Genomic DNA, 19,921 nt, shown 5'->3' on the forward strand with positions numbered 1-19,921 from the left:
TACAGTGGTACCTCGGGTTACAGACGCTTCAGGTTACAGACCCCGCCAACCCAGAAATAGTACCTCGGGTTAAGAACTTTGCTTCAGGATGAGAACAGAAGTTGTGCTCTGGCAGTGCGACAGCAGCAGGAGGCCCCATTTAGCTAAAGTGGTGCTTCAGGTTAAGAACAGACCTCCGGAACGAATTAAGTCCTTAACCTGAGGTACCACTGTACTGATGATGCCTCTTGTATATGAGTAGGGAGGGCATTCCTCAATAGGTAAAGAAACCCACCTCTGTGTTACTGCTAACTAACTAACCAGATTCTGTTAGCTGGCCACAGCGCCCTCACTGGGCAATGGTGGGGAAGACAGTTTTTCAGGTAACCTGGTCCAGCAGAACCATAGCTGTCAACTTACAGATTTGAAAATAAGGGACCAGCAGCCTCGAAAATAAGGGATCAGCAGCCAAAATAAGGGATTTTAGACAACCAGCTGAAATACGAAGTTAAAAGGGACCAGATAATTTGGGAGAGCGGTGCCGGTTTTTAGCCCTTCGTTTCCAGATGTTGCTGTTCAAGACACCAGCCGCTGAAACACTGCAATTAAATAACTACAAGCAGCAACCACTTTTCGCGCAAAACGAAGTCCAAGCTACGAAGATGCTGCTGCAGTTCTGTATCTTTTCTCTCGTGCTCCATCTGCAGCTCTCAATTCCATCAGGCGGGGCGGGAGGAGGGGGGGAAATAGCGCCCGAAGTAAACCCGCAGATCAGACCATCTATGCTAGTCTACCACTACAAATATATGGGAGGAGCGCTTGCGGTCCTTCCCTTGTAGCCCTTGGAACACCTGCCCACGCCTCCACCTTCTCCTCTTCCTCCTCTCTCTGATCTGCTTTCTCTATGGTTGCCCTCGCTCTCCTCTCAAGGCTCCTCAGCAATTCATAGGCCATGCCAGGCTGCCCATCTCATTCGGGTCCTTCGGCGGCACAGCCGCAGTACGGCCTAGCGGGAGCGGCGGTGATGGGCAGAGGGGAGGCCCCAGGCAGAGACGCCCAGTTCGGCGGGCATGAGAAGGATGGCGGCGAAAGGGCCCGAGGCTCCCGCCAGTCCCGGCAGGGAGGGGTTCCGGGGGGCCGAGGCTGGTGAGAGGAGGCCGGAGGGGGGCAGGCCGGGCAGCCAAGCAACGCAGTTGGGGCCTCCCTCCTCCCTGGCCGGCAGGGAGGGAGGGAGGGAGAGGAGCTGCTTCCTTTGAAACCCGGGACATTTAAGGGACATAATCAATAAGGAACAGCAGCGGGACACGGCGCTGGGATAAGGGAGTTTCCCGCCAAATAATGGACGGTTGACACCTATGAGCAGAACCCCACATTTTGTTGTCAAAAGTGGCAGATATCACTGGTTTGTTTGTTTGTTTGTTTCCCCCGAAGGACTTCTCGCCCCCAAACCTGACCTTGTTTCCTGGCTGGAAGAAGTAGAAGAACCTTTTGTGCCGATCTCAGAGGAAGGGGAGCGATGGGCAGGGACCTGCTTAGGTGTGTGGTGACAACCTTTTCAGATGCCAAATTATATAATTTAGGTGCTAGAGCTGATGGTTTGATGATTTACTTTATTTCTGCGTTCCAAAATCTTAATTGCTGTATTTTTCCGTCTGTGAGACACCCCCATATATAAGACGCCCCTTGCCGCCAGCAACCGCCATTTGACTGCCCCCTCGCCACGGCGCCAGCCTAACAACAGCAGCCCTTGCCGCATGCACCAATCAACATCGCTGACAATCACTTGCTCGCGGCAACAACCAATCGCCAGTCCACCCTCGGCACTATCTGTGTATAAGACGCCCCCAAATTTTTGACATTATTTTTAGGGGGAAACCTGCCTTATACATGGAAAAATACAGTAATTTCAATTACACTCCAGTCAAAATAACAATCCCTTATACAACAACTGAAATATTAACGACTTCCATTTGTATTGACACATTAAATGATTTATAAACCGACAAATTAGTTTTTCTAAGAAGTGTTATCCTTAAATGTGAAAGCCATTCTTTCCTGTGGTTTAATATTGAATATTCTGTTCCGTTTCCCATGTAATAAATATATCTTTTGCACGTCTGACCACCTTCGTATTAGGGTTTTGTGTCTCTCTCTGTTTTTTTAATGGCTATCCCCTTTTTTCTAAATTTCCCGTTGGCTTTCAAAGGCCTCTGGCATGCTGTGATGCTTTAATAAATATTCCAAACCCATTTTGTTAGTAGCATTGGGGCTCATTTCTCGTTCCAGCCTTTGGACCCCCAGAGGTGTGAGTGGGGAGGGGAGAGACCCACAGGGCTGCAGACACAATATATATTTAAAGCATGTAGCTTCCCCCAAAGAATTCTGGGAAATGTGGCTTACAGTTCCCAGCGCCCAGAGAAAACTATGGAATGTTAAGGGTATTCTCATTCAGCCTTCATTGGCATAATTTAGACAATAAAATCAGAAAAGAGGGGGTGAAACCAACCATACAACATTGGCAATCCAGACATATTAAACACATAAAACATATAAAAGACTCAGTAGGCACCATTAAGTAAAATTTAGTGGTTTTAGATTCAACTTTCAAAATCTCGGCTAAATATCCTGAAACAATTTCAGTTGTTTCGGGAATATCACTCCTCAACAGATACTGGATTACAGATTCTTTGCAAGTAGGTACTTTGAGCTTCAAAGGAGTCACCAGTAGGTCTCTGCGAAGAATGTCAAAGAGAGGGCGGTCCAAAATTATATGGTACAGTGGTACCTCAGGTTACATACACTTCAGGTTACAGACTCCGCTAACCCAGAAATAGTGCTTCAGGTGAAGAACTTTGCTTCAGGATGAGAACAGAAATTGTGCTCCGGCGGCGCAGCAGGAGCAGGAGGCCCCATTAGCTAAAGTGGTGCTTCAGGTTAAGAACAGTTTCAGGTTAAGAACAGACCTTCAGAACGAATTCAGTACTTAACCCGAGGTACCACTGTATATTACAGTGCTTTTTCCTCCCCTTAAAAAAATGTTTAGGGGTACTCTTATTTTGACTCAAGAAAATCACCATTTTATATTTCGGGGGAAATAAACAGAGTAAATGGACAAAAGTATAAAGATTCACAAAATGTTTAGGGGTATGCGTACCCCTGCGTACCCCTAGAAAAAAGCACTATATTGTATCTGGTGTATTCATATCACAAGAGCAAAGTCTATCCTGGAAGTGGTTTTTGTTTACCTTCCAGACAGTACAAATGAGTGGAATGCATTTAAACTGGCTAACAAAAAAACCCCTCTATAATATGAAGGGAAATCTAAAGTATAAAAATTGTTGGGTACCATTCCATGAGGAGGCTACATAAGCAGATAAACATACAGAGGAGTGATTTGGATAAAGTTTTTGAAATTCATGATCTAACAGGCTCTGCTTAATGCAAGAGAAAATATGTAACTCATCCAGTAAGAGGAGACTATTGCAATCCCTATTTGTTTGAGTTTAAAGGTAATTGCAGAAAACCATGTAAAATGACGCAAATATCTCAGTAAATAAGTTAGTAAGCTTTCTGAGTCTGTACTAAAAATGAATTTTTAACCATTACAGTGGTACCTCTGGTTAAAAGCTTAATTCATTCTGGAGGTCCGTTCTTAACTTGAAACTGTTCCTAACCTGAGGTACCACTTTAGCTAATGGGGCCTCCTGTGCCGCGCATGCGCAAAGCACAATTTAGCGCTTCTGCACATGCGCGACCGCCAAAACCCGGAAGTAACATTCTGGTACTTCTGGTGGTCTGTAACCCGAAAAAATGCAACCTGAAGTGTCTGTAACCCAAGGTATGCCTGTAAGTGTATTCTGCATTTGATCTATATCAGACTTGACCTGCCACCTGAGATGACTGACAGCGTACGGGTGTCTGGCCTAATGAAAATTTGATACAGATACAGTGGTACCTGTTAGAAGAGTTAATTAAAAAGTCCGAGTGCTGCCCATAAATCTCTCCAAACTGATTTATGTTTACCTTGGCAATTGTAATGTTTTTATTTTTACAATAATCCTGCTAATGTTTTTATCTGCAGGATAAAAAGAGCATGCATTTACAGTAGATAATTAAATGCGCAAGTTAAATGAATTTGAATCTGCAGAAGATATGAAAAAATAAATTTAAGGAACCTCAGAAAGTGGGGAAATGAAGTCAAATTTTGAAATGTTGAATGGATTGTAAAATTAATGAAATGTATGAATTTGAAAAGTATAATTGTAGTATTGTAGAGTTGGAAGGGACCCTGTTGAGGATCATCTAATCCAACCCTCTGCAAAGCAGGAAAATGCAGCTGTCCCATCCTTTTTACATTTGCTCTCAGGTTTGCCCTCCTCCTGCTATGTAAATTTACATATCTCTCTCCCTCCCTCCCCCCTCCCACACGGTTGCCTCGGATGCTGGTCCTATTCAGACTCAGAGTAGACTCACTGAAATGAATTAAAAATCCCAACATTAATTTCAAAGGGTCTGCCCTAAGTAGGATTTAGTTGGATGTAGCCTGTTATTATGACCAAAGTAAAGGGACTCCTGACCATTAGGTCCAGTCATGGCCAACTCTGGGGTTGCGGCGCTCATCTCGCTTTATTGGCCGAGGGAGCCAGCGTACAGCTTCCGGGTCATGTGGCCAGCATGACTAAGCTGCTTCTGGCGAATCAGAGCAGCGCACATAAACGCCGTTTACCTTCCCGCCGGAGTGGTACCTATTTATCTACTTGCACTTTGACGTGCTTTCGAACTGCTAGGTTGGCAGGAGCAGGGACCGAGCAATGGGAGCTCACCCCGTCGTGGGGATTCGAACCACCGACCTTCTGATCGCCAAGCCCTAGACCCTGTGGTTTAACCCACAGCGCCACCCGAGTCCCCTACCAAAGTCTTATCCTCCAGGAATTGTATCTAATCCCCTGTTAAAGCCCTCCAGGTTTTTCAGCCATTGGAAGGCACCACACTTTATTAGGAATATAGGAAGACTTTACACTGTGTAGTAATATCGGTTAATAATAATAGCCAAGTCGTACCAGGCATTCATATCTAGGGACGGAACGGCACAGCTGGGCTGCCACCATGCAGATGGTGCCTTCTGCCAGGTCCATCGAGGTCAGTCTTGCCTCCACTGACTGGCAGTGGCTCTGCAGAGTCTTCAGGCAAGGGCATTCCCAACCATCCCTGGAGATGTCCTGGCCAGGGATGATGGGAGCTGTAGTCCTAAGCAAACAGAGGGCACCAGCTTGGCAAGGCTGAAAGCATCTGTTCCAATCTGAAGTTCTTTGCCAGCATGCTAAAAAGGGATAAAGTTAGAACTAGCAACCAGATTTTTAGGAGTTCTCTTCACGGAATCAAGTCCCGCTTGCTAAATCAGAACTCCTGTCCATTTAGGGCAGAGGCAGATTTTCTCCAATTCAAAAATAACAAGGAAGCCTATGAATGAAAAATGTTGCAGTATGAAACTTACCAGGTACGTGTGTGTTTGTGTGTAATCAAAAGCATGGGAAGCAATCCAGAAGCGTTTGCTGCTACTTGAGAAAACATTCAGCAATTGCAAAGACCTAGAGACATGTGTTTTTAAAAGATAAAAAATCACATGATCACTGAGTCATTTCCAGGAAGGGAAACTCCCAGTGGCTGAAAACTGAAAAAGCGAAACTTAACTCGGGTCTTCAGCGCGAGGGAGCCATGGCTGCTGCGGGGGGTCACATCCAGCGTCTCCGTGATGAAGCCACTTGCTCCATCTGCCTGGATTACTTCAAGGATCCAGTGACCATCCCAGAGTGTGGGCACAACTTCTGCCGATCCTGCTTGGTCCTGTTCTGGGGGGAATCGGAGGCAGAGGCTTCCTGCCCTCAGTGCAGAGAAAGAGTCCCGAGAAGGAGCCTCGTCTCCAATAGACAACTGGCTAATGTGGCGGAAATAGTGAAGAATCTCAGCCTTCAAGAGGGAAAGGAGGAAGGAGGGAAAGGAGGAGTCTGTGAGAAGCACCAGGAGCCCCTGAAGCTCTTCTGCAAAGTCCACGAAGCCCCCATATGCCTGGTGTGCGACAAGTCAAAGGAACATGAAAATCACAAGGTGATTCCTCTGGAAGAGGCTTTCCAGGAATACAAGGTAGGAGATCCCTGGATCTGGAGGGGGAGAAATAAATAGCTGTGGATTCTTCTTGGGAGGTTTTCTTTTGAATTCTGAAGTCCAAAGTAGACATGGCATTGATTGGTCGTTGTTTATCACCTTGGAAGCAGCCCAGGGGACGCCTGAGGGCTCCTGGGGGGGCTGGAGGGGGGAGCTGAAGTCTTTCTCTCTGGGGACAAGGGGATCTTGAAATACTCACAGCAGCTTCAAAGCTTTGAACTGGGACCTTGGCAGGGAGAGAAAGGGTTAACCTCGTCCACATCCCCCAGAAAGGCTGCTTTGTAGGTATTTAGAACAGCAGAAATGTAAATGGCACATAGACAACTAAGTACAAGTCTCCTTTGGTTACCAGGATTCCTCCTCAATGCCCTGCAAAACAGAGAGCAGCAAGGGATCAGCTGGGGGGGGGGACTGGACAGGGACTGTTAGCCAGGAATTGACCAGATTTTGCAGGATCCCACCCCTCAAGTATCTGTTGGAAGCAGATTTGGGAGTGGGGAGTGGAAGGACCTACTGGTGGCTTATTCTGGGGGTGCTGTGGAGCCTGTGCAATGAGGTTTGGGGGGGCTGAGTATCTCCTCCCACCCCAAATGGCAAAGGACTCCGTGGTTCAGAGCAGCATCTGCAAAGACCAGGGGGAAAGATGACTTTTTCATGGCAACTCGGAATTGGACCTGTGCAATTATATACTATATATAGTGCCTTTTAATCCCTTTTTTAAAAAATCCCTTGTTCTACTACAGTGGTGCAAAAATGCTCCTGTGCCATGCAGTGCTACTAATGCCACGAAATAGTAGTAACAGTGGAAAAAAGCTGCTCCCTTTGAATTGTCAGGATGACCAGACAGCAATCTTCTGACCGAAGGAGCTACCTGGGTGGATTCTGGCTGCAGCAAGAACTTCTTTGGCCCAGAAATGGAAGAAGCTGCAGCACTTAAATCTCCCCTGGTGGCCCAAGCACACGTGGGCTCTGGCTACTGCAGAGAAAATAACTGACAAATAGCAGAAAACCACAATTGCCATCTGACCCAAAAGAGGGGTTTGGAATGGGTGAGGTTTTGAGAAGCTCTGGTCAATCTCTGCATCTCTCGCCTCTTGGGTTGACCTCACTGTCTCTTTGATGCTAGACTGATACATCCCAGGTTGGATCCTGCCTTAGCCCTTCCTCCTCCTCTTCCCACTTCTCCCTGAGACCTCAAGATGAGAGGTCAGGCTGGGACTCCCAAGGAGAGGAGAGGAGGCTGAGAGATCGCTCCACAAGGGAGGGTGTTTGAGAAAAGGTGAGGGGCTGCCAGCTCTGCAGGCAAGGGGGGACCTAACTGGGATCCTGAGCCCCACAGGGGTGCTGAAGATAGAAGGTAGTTGACCCATGGAGCCGTGGACCCAAAAAGGATGAAAACCTCTGTACTTTTATTTCCTCCAGGAAACTACTTTGCTATTCTAGCAAGGCCACTGGGCGCAAGAAGCCATTGTGATTTTCATCTCTCTGTGTGTCTCAATCAAAGCTGAGTTTTCCCTTTTCTCTTTAGGGAGAGATCTGTCGCCGCCTGGAGATTCTGAGGAAAGAGAGAGAGGAAATTCTGGCCCATCAAGCAGATCTGGACAAGGAAAGCAAAGACCTCCTTGTAAGTGTCTCTGTTGTTACTAGACAGGGAACAAGCACTTGAGACCTCCAGGTATAGGGCAGTGTATAAATTCAATAAAGAAGAGGAAGATGAAGAAGAAGAAGAAGAAGAAGAAGAAGAAGAAGAAGAAGAAGAAGAAGAAGAGGAAGAAGAAGAATCGAGTCAGGACTGAGAAGTGATGGGGAAATATGCCTGTTTCAGCTTCTACTCATTTCTCATTTTTCCTATTAGTCTGTTTATTAATTTATTGTTCTGAAAATGAATCAGATGTTAGGGTAGCTACCTCCTTGTATAAATATTTTGATCTGTACTTTACCCTCATAAATACATTTTTTGTGAATATTACCTGGCTGGGTCAAGCTTGAAAATATCAGAATTTTAAAACTCTGTTTTGGTCTCCATATTTCTTCAGCAATAGCGAATTAGGCAAGTTCACCTTTGAATGCAGCTAAATTGAGTTCATTTCCCCTTGTCATTTATTATGTGAATGGCAGTGAAGGAGAAGCCTGAGGACTTGTGAGCTGAAAGGGTGGAAGCAATTCAATACAAATCCTGATTTACCATAAATTCTACTAAAGAATTGCCTTTCTAAATGTGCGCTCTTGTTCATTTTAAGTAAACTCAGGCCATTTTGAAGCTTTAAAGAAAACAGGGGAGCTCTGGGGATGAACTCTGCACTTTGTCCTCCTCCTCCTCCTCTGTTTCTGTTCCTTCCTACACCTAAATGGCTCCAGTCTAAACTGAGGTGTGTTTTGTGTCCCTGGATGTTCTCTGAACAACTCTGAACTCTGGTTATGCCATGCCCCAAAACATGCAGGGAACATCCATGGCTAGGAAAAAAGAGCTCCTTCCTTTAGGCTGTATCCGTCTGCAAAATAGACGTCAACAGAAACAGCAATGGAGAGGGCCTCCCCTCAAAATAAAGGTTTGCTTCTTTAGCCACTGGAGGTTTCATGTCTATAGAAAAATCAGAAGCGTCCTTCCTGTTTAATACTCATAATTTCCTTTTTGCTGTTTTGAGCCTAAGCACCAAACACACTCAGACCTCCTCTTTCCTTGCAGAAATTAACAGAAACAGAGAGGCTGAAGATTGTGGAGAAGTTCAGAGAACTGCGCCAGTTCCTGGAAGAACAAGAAAAAGGTCTGCTGACTCACGTGGAAGAGATGAAGAAGGAGATTGCAGGGAGAAGGGATGAGCAGCTGGCCAGACTCTCCAGGAAACTCTCCTCTCTTGAGAGGATCATCCAGGAGATGGAGAAGAAGAGTCAGCAGCCAGCGAGTGAACTCCTGCAGGTAAGACGGTGGCAGGAACAGCCCAAGGCTCCAGGAAAAGGCTGCCTCCAATCCTTTATGTGTCTCTTTCATGTATGCAAAGAGTGCAGAAGTTCAGATGGTGGAGCCTCTAGTCAGATTTGTAATGGACAGGAAGACCCAAGAGACCTGGGATGCTTAACTCACCTGAATGCAGACTAGAGATTCTTCTGTGTTCTCGATGGAACGAGACATGATATTCTGCTCTTTGCTGATGATTTGTCCCCAAATGCCTTCTTCTTGGCAATGCTGCCTTCCTGCCCTTTGAGGGGCTTTGCCAAGGATGAGTTCAGGCCTCCTTCCGACATGAACCAGTCTCTTCTTTTCCACTTCCCTCCACAACTTCTTGGTTCATCCACCTTCACAATGGATTCAGGTCAGCCCAAAATGGTGCTCAGTCACAATGACCAAAGAGCAAGACAGAGGGACTCATCCAGACTGCTGCTTGTCCCACCCCTTTCCTCAAGGAAAACCTGCTCTTTACTGCTGAATTAGAGCAAACATCAGCCAGCTTTTCTCTAGATTGACGTTTCCTTCGATGTTGCACCAAGGAGCAGGTTTTCCCTGAGAGAAAGTGGCAGGGGAAAGGGAAAACCACTTGGACCCGTGTTTTCTGGGCAAGGGAAAAGCAGAAGTGTGGATGAGACGAAAGAAACACTCAGCTATATAATAATAATAATAATAATAATAATAATAATAATAATAATAATAATAAATAAATTTTTATCCTGCCCATCTGGCTGAGTTTCCCCAGCCACTCTGAGCGGTTTCCAACCGAATATTAAAAACAATACAGCATCAGACATTAAAAACCTCCCTAAACAGGGCCACCTTCAGTTTTCTGTTAAAAGCAAAATAGTTGTTTATTGCCTTGACATCTGCTGGGAGGGCGTTCCACAGGGTGGGCACCACCACCAAGAAGGCCCTCAGCTTGGTTCCCTCTAACCTCACTTCTTGCAAGGAGGGAACCGCCAGAAGGCCCTCGGAGCTGGACCTCAGTGTCCAGGCAGAACGATGGGGGTGGAGACGCTCCTTCAGGTATACAGGTCTGAGGCTGTTTTATTAGCCCTTTGGAGGCATTTTATGCTGCAGGTGCTTTTCTTATTTCCAGTTGGAAAGTAGAATTTGAATCCACCAACAGCATACAAATCAATATGGCTAACCTGATCCAAAACACCCACCCACCTCACTCACACACGAAAACAAAGATCACCACAGCCAATCACAAGCAAACAATCACACCCTAGGCCAACCCCAACCTCTCTCACCACCAGAGGAACACAAGTGAACAACACAAGCAACGCTGACACCAAACTCTACATACATTAAACATAATAGAAACACCGCCACCTGACCCCACCCCCATCCATCTTCCCTCTCTCCACCCCCTTTCTTTTTTTTCCTTTTTTTTCTTCTCCCCCTAATGCCTCAACAAATGAAATGGATTTGTAAAAATGTTACATGGGAAAAAACCAAAAACAAAAAAACCCCGAGGCATTGCACTTACTTCTGTAAAACAAGAAAATCCTTAATAAAATAAAATTAAAAAAGGAAAAAAACGGGGGGGGGGGGACAAAAAAGAAAGAAAGTAGAATTTGAAATTTGGGGACTTCTGTAGAAGACAATTTGGGACAGTTCCCTGGTAGGAATATCCTGTAGGCTTACTTACGTCTGAATGGCACAATGCAAACTGGATTAAAATTAATAAATTATAATCTAAGACAAGAGATGGAGTGGAATCTTCTATTGAATCCATAAACATGAGATTCCCTTAAGTGCTGGTGGATTTTCATAAGGATTTTCAACAATAATTGCAAACTGATGTGGAAATGTGGAAAACTTGATATTGGAAAAATTCATAATTTCAGATTGGAGAAATAAAAGCTGTGAGAAACCAAAACTGGCTGATTCCGCCATCCCTGCCCACAACCTTGCCTTGTGCCAGGCAGACTGACATCCGAGGGGCAGGGTCTGAGGGGGTCTTCCTAGTGTGGCCTGTGGTGTGCAGTGAATTCCCTTCTCTTTTCCCCTCTAGGATGTGAGAAGCACCTTGCAGAGGTAAGTGGATCTGGCTCATTTCCATTAGCATCCCTCCATGAGGCCGGGATGCAAGAACCTCAGACATGGCCCTCCAGGGGCTGCAGGGGGGAGACCGTAGGACTCACTCCCTGAGGCGTCTCACAGGTAAAACAGGACCCCCTCTTTGGAACTTGACAATGGGTAGAGCACAGTTGGTCTTTTTATACTGTGAGTAGATCGCAGTCTCTTGGGAGTTGGACGTGTCTGCCTTGGTTGTTTCCTTCTAGACTGACCAGTTCAGTCACTCTGCAGCAAACACTCTGCCTGCCACCCCACCCTGTCCCAAGCAAACTCCTGCCCCATAGAGCCCCTGGGGAGGGGGCAGCTACTCATGAAGGAGCAGGAATTGGCTATTTTCCTGACCGTATTCTGGCTTTAAGGTATCACTTAGGTGCAGAGTAGAGGTTTTAAGGAACATTTCTTGTTTCCCAACAAAAGTGCATCTCTTTTTCTTCCTCACCCCTTCTCTGAGGACATCTAGGGAAAGGATATGTGTTCTGTGCTGTCACCACCCTCAGACAATTCCTGCCCCTTGATACCATATGATTCTGCTGCTTCTTTGAATTGACACCAGTGGGGAGACCCAGAGGCCTGGGGTTGCTGTTTTGGCCCTTGGGGGTCTGGCTGAGGAGTCCGTAGTGAGGAAGAAACTCCCCCCTCCGCGCCTGCCTGTCCCTCTAGGCTTCTTCCAGCTTCCTCCTCTCACTTCCTTTCTTTTCCTTTAACAGAAATTGCGGATTTGAATGGGCTGACATTGTTTTTCTTTTCACCAGGTATGAGAAAAGAGAGAGTCCAGAGAAGCCGATGGCTTTCCCTCCAGAGCTGAGGAACAGGATCTTGGAATCCTGTGATCTAAATCACCTCGTGGAGGATGCAATGAAACAATTGAAGGGTAATGGAAACTGGCTGCCAGGATTTCACACTGGGAATTCTGTTACTTCTTCAGAACTGAACATGCCAGGCTCTTACTGCATGGAATTGAGTAACCCCAGGATACCTTCCTTCTTGGTGCTCCAGCCTTCATTTCCTGTCCCCCAGAATGGCCCATGTATAGTGTGATGCTGGATGCTGTAAAGAAAGCCTGAACCAGAGTGTAGAGGAAAGTTGGGGTGTTTTCCTCCCATCTGCATCTTTTTACAATTCTACAGAACCTCCTTTTCCTTTTGGTTTCCCGTCTGCACAATCTGGAGTTGTCCTTTTGGAGGTTCTCCTGCTCTGAGTGGAGTCAAAGGGCATTAAGAAGCCCCCAGTTCCCCCTCTGCCTCCTGCTCAGGCTGGTTTCTCAGCCGTGGGGCCAAGGCCTGAGCCGTCTCCTCCTCTGGCGTCCCCCTGCAGCTGCCATATCTAGGGCTTCAGCCTTCAAGATCTCCTGAGAGTTCCCTCATTGAGGAGGAAGCAAGAGCACATGAGCCCCAAAGGGCACAATTCTGCTTCTTAACAATCTGAATGTTTTGTAGAAGGTTTGTGAGGAAGGGCTTCTTTTTGCCTGAGAGCTCAGCCAAGCCTTCCTCATCAACCTTTGCTTCTCTTTATGATTCACAATTTTGGTTTTAATAATTTGCCCCATACTTTGCTTGGGGAAGATCTTTTTTAAAAAAATAATATTTTTATTAAGACTTTTACATAGAAAAAAAAAGAAAAGAAAAATACAAAAATAAAAAGAAAAACAAATAAAAACAATTCCATTTTCATAATATTTCTTGCATTTGCTTATTTCCCAGACTTCCCCACACCTCCCCTCGCTGTATTCCAGTCCAAATGTTTAATCAGCAAATCCTTTCCCTCTATCTTATCTTAATCTTTATCTTAATATCTTAATGTATTAAACCTTTAATTTTGCATCTTTTAACCTTCAAATTTTCCATGCTCCTTCACCGCATTATTACTAATAACCTTTTAACCTCCATCCGATGTCATTCTAACATTCATTAATTTTATAATATTTCTGTAAATAGTCTTTAAATTTCTTCCAATCTTCTTCCACCGTCTCTTCTCCCTGGTCTCGGATTCTGCCAGTCATTTTTGCCAATTCCATGTAGTTCATCACCTTCATCTGCCATTCTTCCAGAGTGGGTAATTCTTGTGTCTTCCAATACTTCGCAATAAGTATTCTTGCCGCTGTTGTGGCATACATAAAGAAAGTTCTATCCTTCTTTAACACCAATTGGCCGACCATGCCCAGGAGAAAGGCCTCTGGTTTCTTCGGGAAGGTGTATTTAAACACCTTTTTCATTTCATTATAGATCATTTCCCAGAAGGTCTTAATCCTTGGGCACGTCCACCAAAGGTGAAAGAATGTGCCTTCCGTTTCTTTACATTTCCAACATTTATTATCGGGCAAATGATAGATTTTTGCTAGCTTGACTGGTGTCATGTACCACCTGTATATCATTTTCATAATATTCTCTCTTAAGGCATTACATGCCGTAAATTTCATACCAGTGGTCCATAACTGTTCCCAGTCAGCCATCATTATGTTATGTCCAACATCTTGTGCCCATTTAATCATAGCAGATTTTACTGTTTCATCCTGAGTATTCCATTTCAACAGCAAGTTATACATTCTTGACAAAATACCATAAGACTAGTTTTGGGTTCTAACAGTTCTGTTTCCAATTTTGATTTTTCCACCTGGAAGCCAATTTTTCTATCCAATTTGTATGCCTCTGTTATCTGATAATAATGAAGCCAGTCTCGCACTTTGTTTTTTAGTTTTTCTAAACTCTGCAATTTTAATTTGTCTCCCTCCTGTTCCAAAATTTCCCAATATTTCGGCCATTTGGCCTCCATATTGAGCTTTTTTAGGGCTTTCGCTTCCATTGGTGACAACCACCTTGGGGTTTTGTTTTCAAGTAGGTCTTTATACCTTGTCCAAACATTAAACAATGCTTTCCTGACAATATGGTTTTTAAACATTCTATGCACTTTAACCTTTTCATACCATAGATATGCATGCCAGCCAAAAACATTGTTGAATCCTTCTAAATCCAAAATGTCTGTGTTTTCAAGGAGCAGCCATTCTTTCAACCAGCAGAAAGCTGCTGATTCATAGTAAAGTTTTAGGTCTGGCAGGGCAAAGCCTCCTCTTTCCTTTGCATCAGTTAGTATTTTAAATTTTATTCTTGGCTTTTTGCCCTGCCAGACAAATCTAGAAATATATTTCCTCCACTTCTTGAAACAATCCATTTTGTCAATAATTTGCAGTGTCTGAAACAAAAACAGCATTCTAGGCAATACATTCATTTTTATCGCAGCAATACGGCCTAGCAGTGAAAGCTTCAAATTAGACCAAATTTCTAAATCTTTTCTTCACCTCCGTCCAACATTTATCGTAATTATCTTTAAATAAGTTCCCATTCTTAGCTTGGAGAAGATCTTAAGGCTGCCTCCATCTCCCCTCTTTATCCTTTTGCAGGATTCCTATTGCTCTGCCGCCCCTCCAGTCCTCCAATGTAGAGCCCAATTTCTGTGACAAAGTTCAGAGATCATCAGGATTCATGCTGAATATATTTTTTTTCTTCAGCACCGGTAGTCGGTGCATAAACTTGGATTAAAGTAAAGGTAAAGGGACCCCTGACCATTAGGTCCAGTCGTGACCGACTCTGGGGTTGCGGCGCTCATCTCGCTTTATTGGCCGAGGGAGCCGGCGTACAGCTTCCGGGTCATGTGGCCAGAAGAACTAAGCCGCTTGTGGCGAACCAGAGCAGCGCACGGAAACGGCGTTTACCTTCCTGCCGGAGCGGTACCTATTTATCGACTTGCACTTTGACGTGCCTTATTAAAATGTTCCACTGTACTATTTAATAATTGTACAGTCAAACCTTGGAAGTTGAACGTAATCTGCTCCGGAAGGACATTCGACTTCTGAGGCACAGCGCTTGCAACACTTCCGGGTTTTTCTGGGTTCAGGAACCGAAACGTAAGGTAACGGAGACAAACGAAAACCGAGGTTTCACCATACTTTACTTTTACAGATGCTACATTATGAAATGTTACTTTTGTATGGAGATTTATTTCAGGTGGAAGAGCGTTGCGCTTACACTTTATATCCTTTTGCTTCCTCAGATGCTGTGTTATTCAGAAAACAGATTCAGAAAGGTAAATTTCCAGGGGAGGAACAATTTCACAGGAGGGATGGGGACGGATATTTCATGGGTGTTGAACCGTCTGTTCTGCGGACTTTGGGACCCCCATCAATGGCGTCACTCTGGGAAACAGTCCTCTAGAGGTGTTTGGGTTCTTTGTCTGTCCCATGAATGAACTGGGAGGGGTTTGAAGGCTTGGATTGGGGGCAGAGCTTGTCCCTGCGAAGAACCTGCACACCAGTCTGAGTTCCATTCCTGCCTATAGACTAGTATCCTGGTTTCACCCTCGATTTTACAGATTTTGCTTTCATAAAATTGATATACTGCTTGTTTGTAGGGAAAAGCCTCAGAGCCTTACAATATCTTACAAAACCCTTAAGGAAAATCCTGCAGGGTCAGTCCAGTGTTCCTGTTTTCGAGTTCTCATGTATAGGGAACCTCTCTTGCATTTTGTTTTCCCTCTACACAATCTGGAGAGGTTCTTTTGAGGCTTCTCGAGATTTGCTTGGATTTCCCCCTCGTGAAGTGTGTTAAGAAGGGCACCCGCAAGCACCCAGTCCCTCCTCCACCTCCTGCCAGGCTGGTCTCCCAGCAGCAGAGCAAGGCCTGAGCTGCCTCCTCCTCAGTTTCAACCTCATCAGCCATCCCCATCTCCTGAGACTTCCCACAGTTCTTATGAGATCAGTCCCATTCCATGAGGGAGGACTCCCCATTGCATTAGAGCAGGCATAGGCAACCTCGGCCCTCCAGATGTTTTGGCACTACAATTCCCATCATTCCTGACCACTGGTCCTGTTAGCTAGGGATCATGGGAGTTGTAGTCCCAAAACATCTGGAGGGCCGAGGTTGCCTATGCCTGCATTAGAGTCAGATCCAAGGCGCCCAGTTAGGCTAATCTGCAGCGGAGAATCACAACAGAGCAGCATCTTAAGCTAGCGACATGTGGCAAGTGAGGGAACAATGTGTATTATTATTCCTTTGTTGTTGAAAGTTAAGAACACTGCTACTAGCAATATATCACACCTACTACATATAGTAGGGGTATTTCAAATGAGAGTCGTCATAGCGATCCATGGTTAAAAGTCAAAGTTGGCCAATGTGTCCTCTTTCTTGCTCTTCAAAATAGGGCAGCCCTACACTTGCCTATCATGACTGTCTCAGCCCCAAACTGGTAACCTTTTGAGTTATTCCCCGCTTCCCCCAGGGAACTAGTCTTAAGGTATATATTAAATCCCAAAGAGAAGCCTGGAATAAGCAGTCCTTTGTAAAATTGCCCTGCCACCTGCCTCCTCTTCCCTGGCGGCAAGGCCTAAACTTCCAAGATGGTTGGGAGGAAGGAGAGACCAAGTGGGTGAGAGAGATGGAGAGCAGGAATAAACAGGCTCCCCACTTAATGCAGATTTTGACTTTTGGGCATGAGGGCCCAGAACATAACCCATGCGAAAGTGAGGGAAAGCCTATATGTGGTTTTGTGTTGTATTTTTATGCTGTGGACCACCCTGAGACCTATAGATGAAGGGCAGTATGCAAATGTTGGTATTATTACTACTACTACTACTACTACTACTATTACTGCTGGGGGTCCTCTCCCCCCCGCCCAACCCAGAGGTCCCGAAAGGCCAAGTCCCACAGAGATTGTCAGAGGAAAGCAGCTTCTCTCCTCTCCTGCCTCTTCTCCTCTCTTTCCCCTTAGATAACACAGAAGAGCTGAGTTAAAGGTTTCCTGGGTGGTTTTTCCCCTTAGAAAATGCCTGGGTTGAGAGGAGGGCAGGCAGAATGCGCATTGAATATAAGAAAGTGAAGGAAACTGATTTAAAAATCAACAAGGAAGTTATTTATTCTGATGAGAGTCTGCAAGGAGGAGTCTCAGTCTTGCATGCGATGCAAAGAAATCCCCGTGATCTGAAAGGGAATCTGGGTTTTTTGGGTGTTTTTTATTTATTTATCAGGATGTCCATCTCTCTCTCTCTGCTGACTCTGCCTAATCTTCTCTTTCCCTCATCCTCTCCCCAACAGCAAATGTCACTCTGGATCCAGACACAGCCCATCCTGGACTCATCCTGTCCGAGGATCGGAAAAGCCTGAGAAAGGGAGACAAACCTCAAGCCCTGCCTGATAATCCTGAGAGATTCAGACACTACTCTTGTGTGTTGGGACGTGAGGGATTCACAGCAGGCAGACATTTCTGGGAAGTCGATGTGGGAAGTGGGGAATGGTGGGATGTGGGGGTCGCCAGGAAGTCTGTGGAGAGAAAGGGCCGCTTCTCCTTTAGGCCTGAGTGGGGGGTCTTTGCTGTGGGGAAGTCGGGAGGGGGGTACGTGGCCTACTCATCCCCTGATCCCTCTCCTCTGTCCCTGAGTGAGGAGCCCAGGAGGATCCGGGTGACTCTGGACTATGAAGGGGGACGTGTGTCTGTTTCTGACGCCGACTCAGGAGCCGAACTCTACACGTTCTCAGGAGCCTCGTTCTCGGGAGAGACCCTCCTCCCTTTGTTTTATCTGGGGGGATATGAAACCCACCTCAGTATCTCCTGAGGAGACTAAATCTCCCTCTCAGGCCCAGCAGGAGTTTCTCTCCAGACCAGAGTGACTGACATAAAAAACATTTACCCACCAGGAGAACCTTGGGCAGTTTTTCAAGGGCCCTTTGTGAAGATTCATTTTCCTTCCTTTCCCCAGACTTCCCTCTGCAGCTTACTTCTTCTTAAAGAGACAGTCGCACTTTTAACAGTCCCAATAAATCATATTTTCCTCACCTTCAGTCTTGTTTTCCTTTGGAGATGTCTGATTTGGCAGAGCACGAGACACTTTAAAAAAAAAAAAAATTTTATTAAGTTTTACACACACACAAAAAATTAAACAAAAAAGGAAAACAGCAACAAACAAAGAAAAACAAGATTACAAAAACATAAAACATCAAAGTAAAAACAGTAAAACAGCAATAAAAACAATTCCATTTTCATAACATTTTTTGCATTCACTTATTTCACCGACTTCCCCGCACCTCCCTTCCCTGTATTCCAAATCTTAGATTTAATTAGCAAATCCCTTCCCTCTGCCTTCATTGGTCCTTCTCTTGTTTTTAGTGTCTTAATATAACTTTATCTCCTTAGTATCTTAAAATGTTAAGTCTTTTAAATTTACTGCTTTTTACTAATAACCTCTTGCATTCAGTCAGACGTCATGCTAACATTCATTAATCTTGTAGTATTTCTGCAGATAGTCTTTAAATTTCTTCCAGTCTTCCTCCACCGTCTCTTCTCCCTGGTCTCTGATTCTGCCGGTCATTTCAGCCAATTCCATATAGTCCATCACTTTCATCTGCCATTCTTCCAGAGTGGGTAACTCTTGTGTCTTCCAGTGCTGTGCAATGAGTACTCTTGCTGCTGTTGTAGCATACATAAAAAAGGTTTTATCCTTCTTTCGCACCTGTTGGCCGACCATGCCCAGGAGAAAGGCCTCTGGTTTCTTCGGGAAGGTGAATTTAAACACTTTTTTCATTTCATTATAGATCATTTCCCAGAAGGTCTTAATCCTTGGGCACGTCCACCAAAGGTGAAAGAATGTACCTTCAGTTTCTTTACACTTCCAACATTTATTATCGGACAAATGATAGATTTTTGCTAGCTTGACTGGTGTCATGTACCATCTGTATATCATTTTCATAATATTTTCTCTTAAAGCATTACATGCCGTAAATTTCATATCAGTGGTCCATAACCGTTCCCAGTCAGCTAGCATTATATTATGACCAACATCTTGTGCCCATTTAATCATTGCCGATTTCACTGTCTCATCCTGTGTGTTCCATTTCAACAGCAAGTTGTACATTCTTGACAAAATATTAGTTTTAGGTTCCAGCAATTCTATTTCCAATTTTGATTTTTCCACCTGGAAGCCAATTTTTCTATCCAATTTGTACACCTCCATTATCTGATGATAATGGAGCCGGTCTCGCACCTTACTTTTTAGTTTTTCAAAACTGTGCAATTTTAGTTTGTCTCCCTCCTGCTCTAAAATTTCCCAATATTTTGGCCAGTTGGCCTCCATATTGAGCTTTTTCAGAGCTTTTGCTTCCATTGGTGACAACCACCTTAGGGTTTTATTTTCAAGCAGATCTTTGTACCTTGTCCAAACATTAAACAATGCTTTCCTGACAATGTGATTTTTAAACATTCTATGCACTTTAACCTTTTCATAACATAAATATGCATGCCAACCAAAAACGTTAAATCCTTCTAAATCCAAGATGTCTGTGTTTTCAAGAAGCAACCATTCTTTCAACCAGGAGAAAGTTGCTGATTCATAATAAAGTTTTAAGTCTGGCAGGGCAAAGCCTCCTCTTTCCTTTGCATCGGTTAGTATTTTAAATTTTATTCTTGGCTTTTTTTTGGGGGGGGGAGATATCTAATTTGGCAGAGCATGAGACTCTTAATCCCAGGGTTGTGGGTTGGAGCCCCACGTTCGGCAAAGGTTTCCTGCATTGCAGGGGGTGGGACTAGATGACCCTCAGGATCCCTCGCAACTCTGCAATTCTAGGAAACCTTCCTCTCCCCACAAAACCTTATGCAGCTGTGAAAATGCATGCATAATTGGATTAATAGAGGACTAAAAAACGAACCCCTTCCCCCACATCAGGCAGGACAGCTGGAGACCTCAGATGGGAAGAAAATAAAAAAGAA

The 19,921-nt window shown here is 44.8% G+C and overlaps 1 protein-coding gene across 1 annotated transcript; it reads left to right on the forward strand.

Moving 5' to 3' along the window:
• Positions 1–5,614: 5,614 nt before the first annotated feature.
• On the forward strand, positions 5,615–17,994 carry LOC310670996 (zinc finger protein RFP-like). Its single transcript, XM_083426894.1, has 7 exons — positions 5,615–6,120; positions 7,670–7,765; positions 8,828–9,058; positions 11,112–11,134; positions 11,929–12,047; positions 15,221–15,253; positions 17,257–17,994. The coding sequence occupies exons 1-7, from the start codon at positions 5,695–5,697 to the stop codon at positions 17,772–17,774; spliced, it is 1,446 nt and encodes a 481-aa protein (XP_083283020.1). The 5' UTR covers positions 5,615–5,694; the 3' UTR covers positions 17,775–17,994.
• The last annotated feature ends 1,927 nt before the right edge of the window (positions 17,995–19,921 follow it).

This window comes from Podarcis tiliguerta (genome assembly GCF_965153285.1).
Source record: "Podarcis tiliguerta genome assembly, chromosome: 2".
Taxonomy (NCBI): domain Eukaryota; kingdom Metazoa; phylum Chordata; class Lepidosauria; order Squamata; family Lacertidae; genus Podarcis; species Podarcis tiliguerta.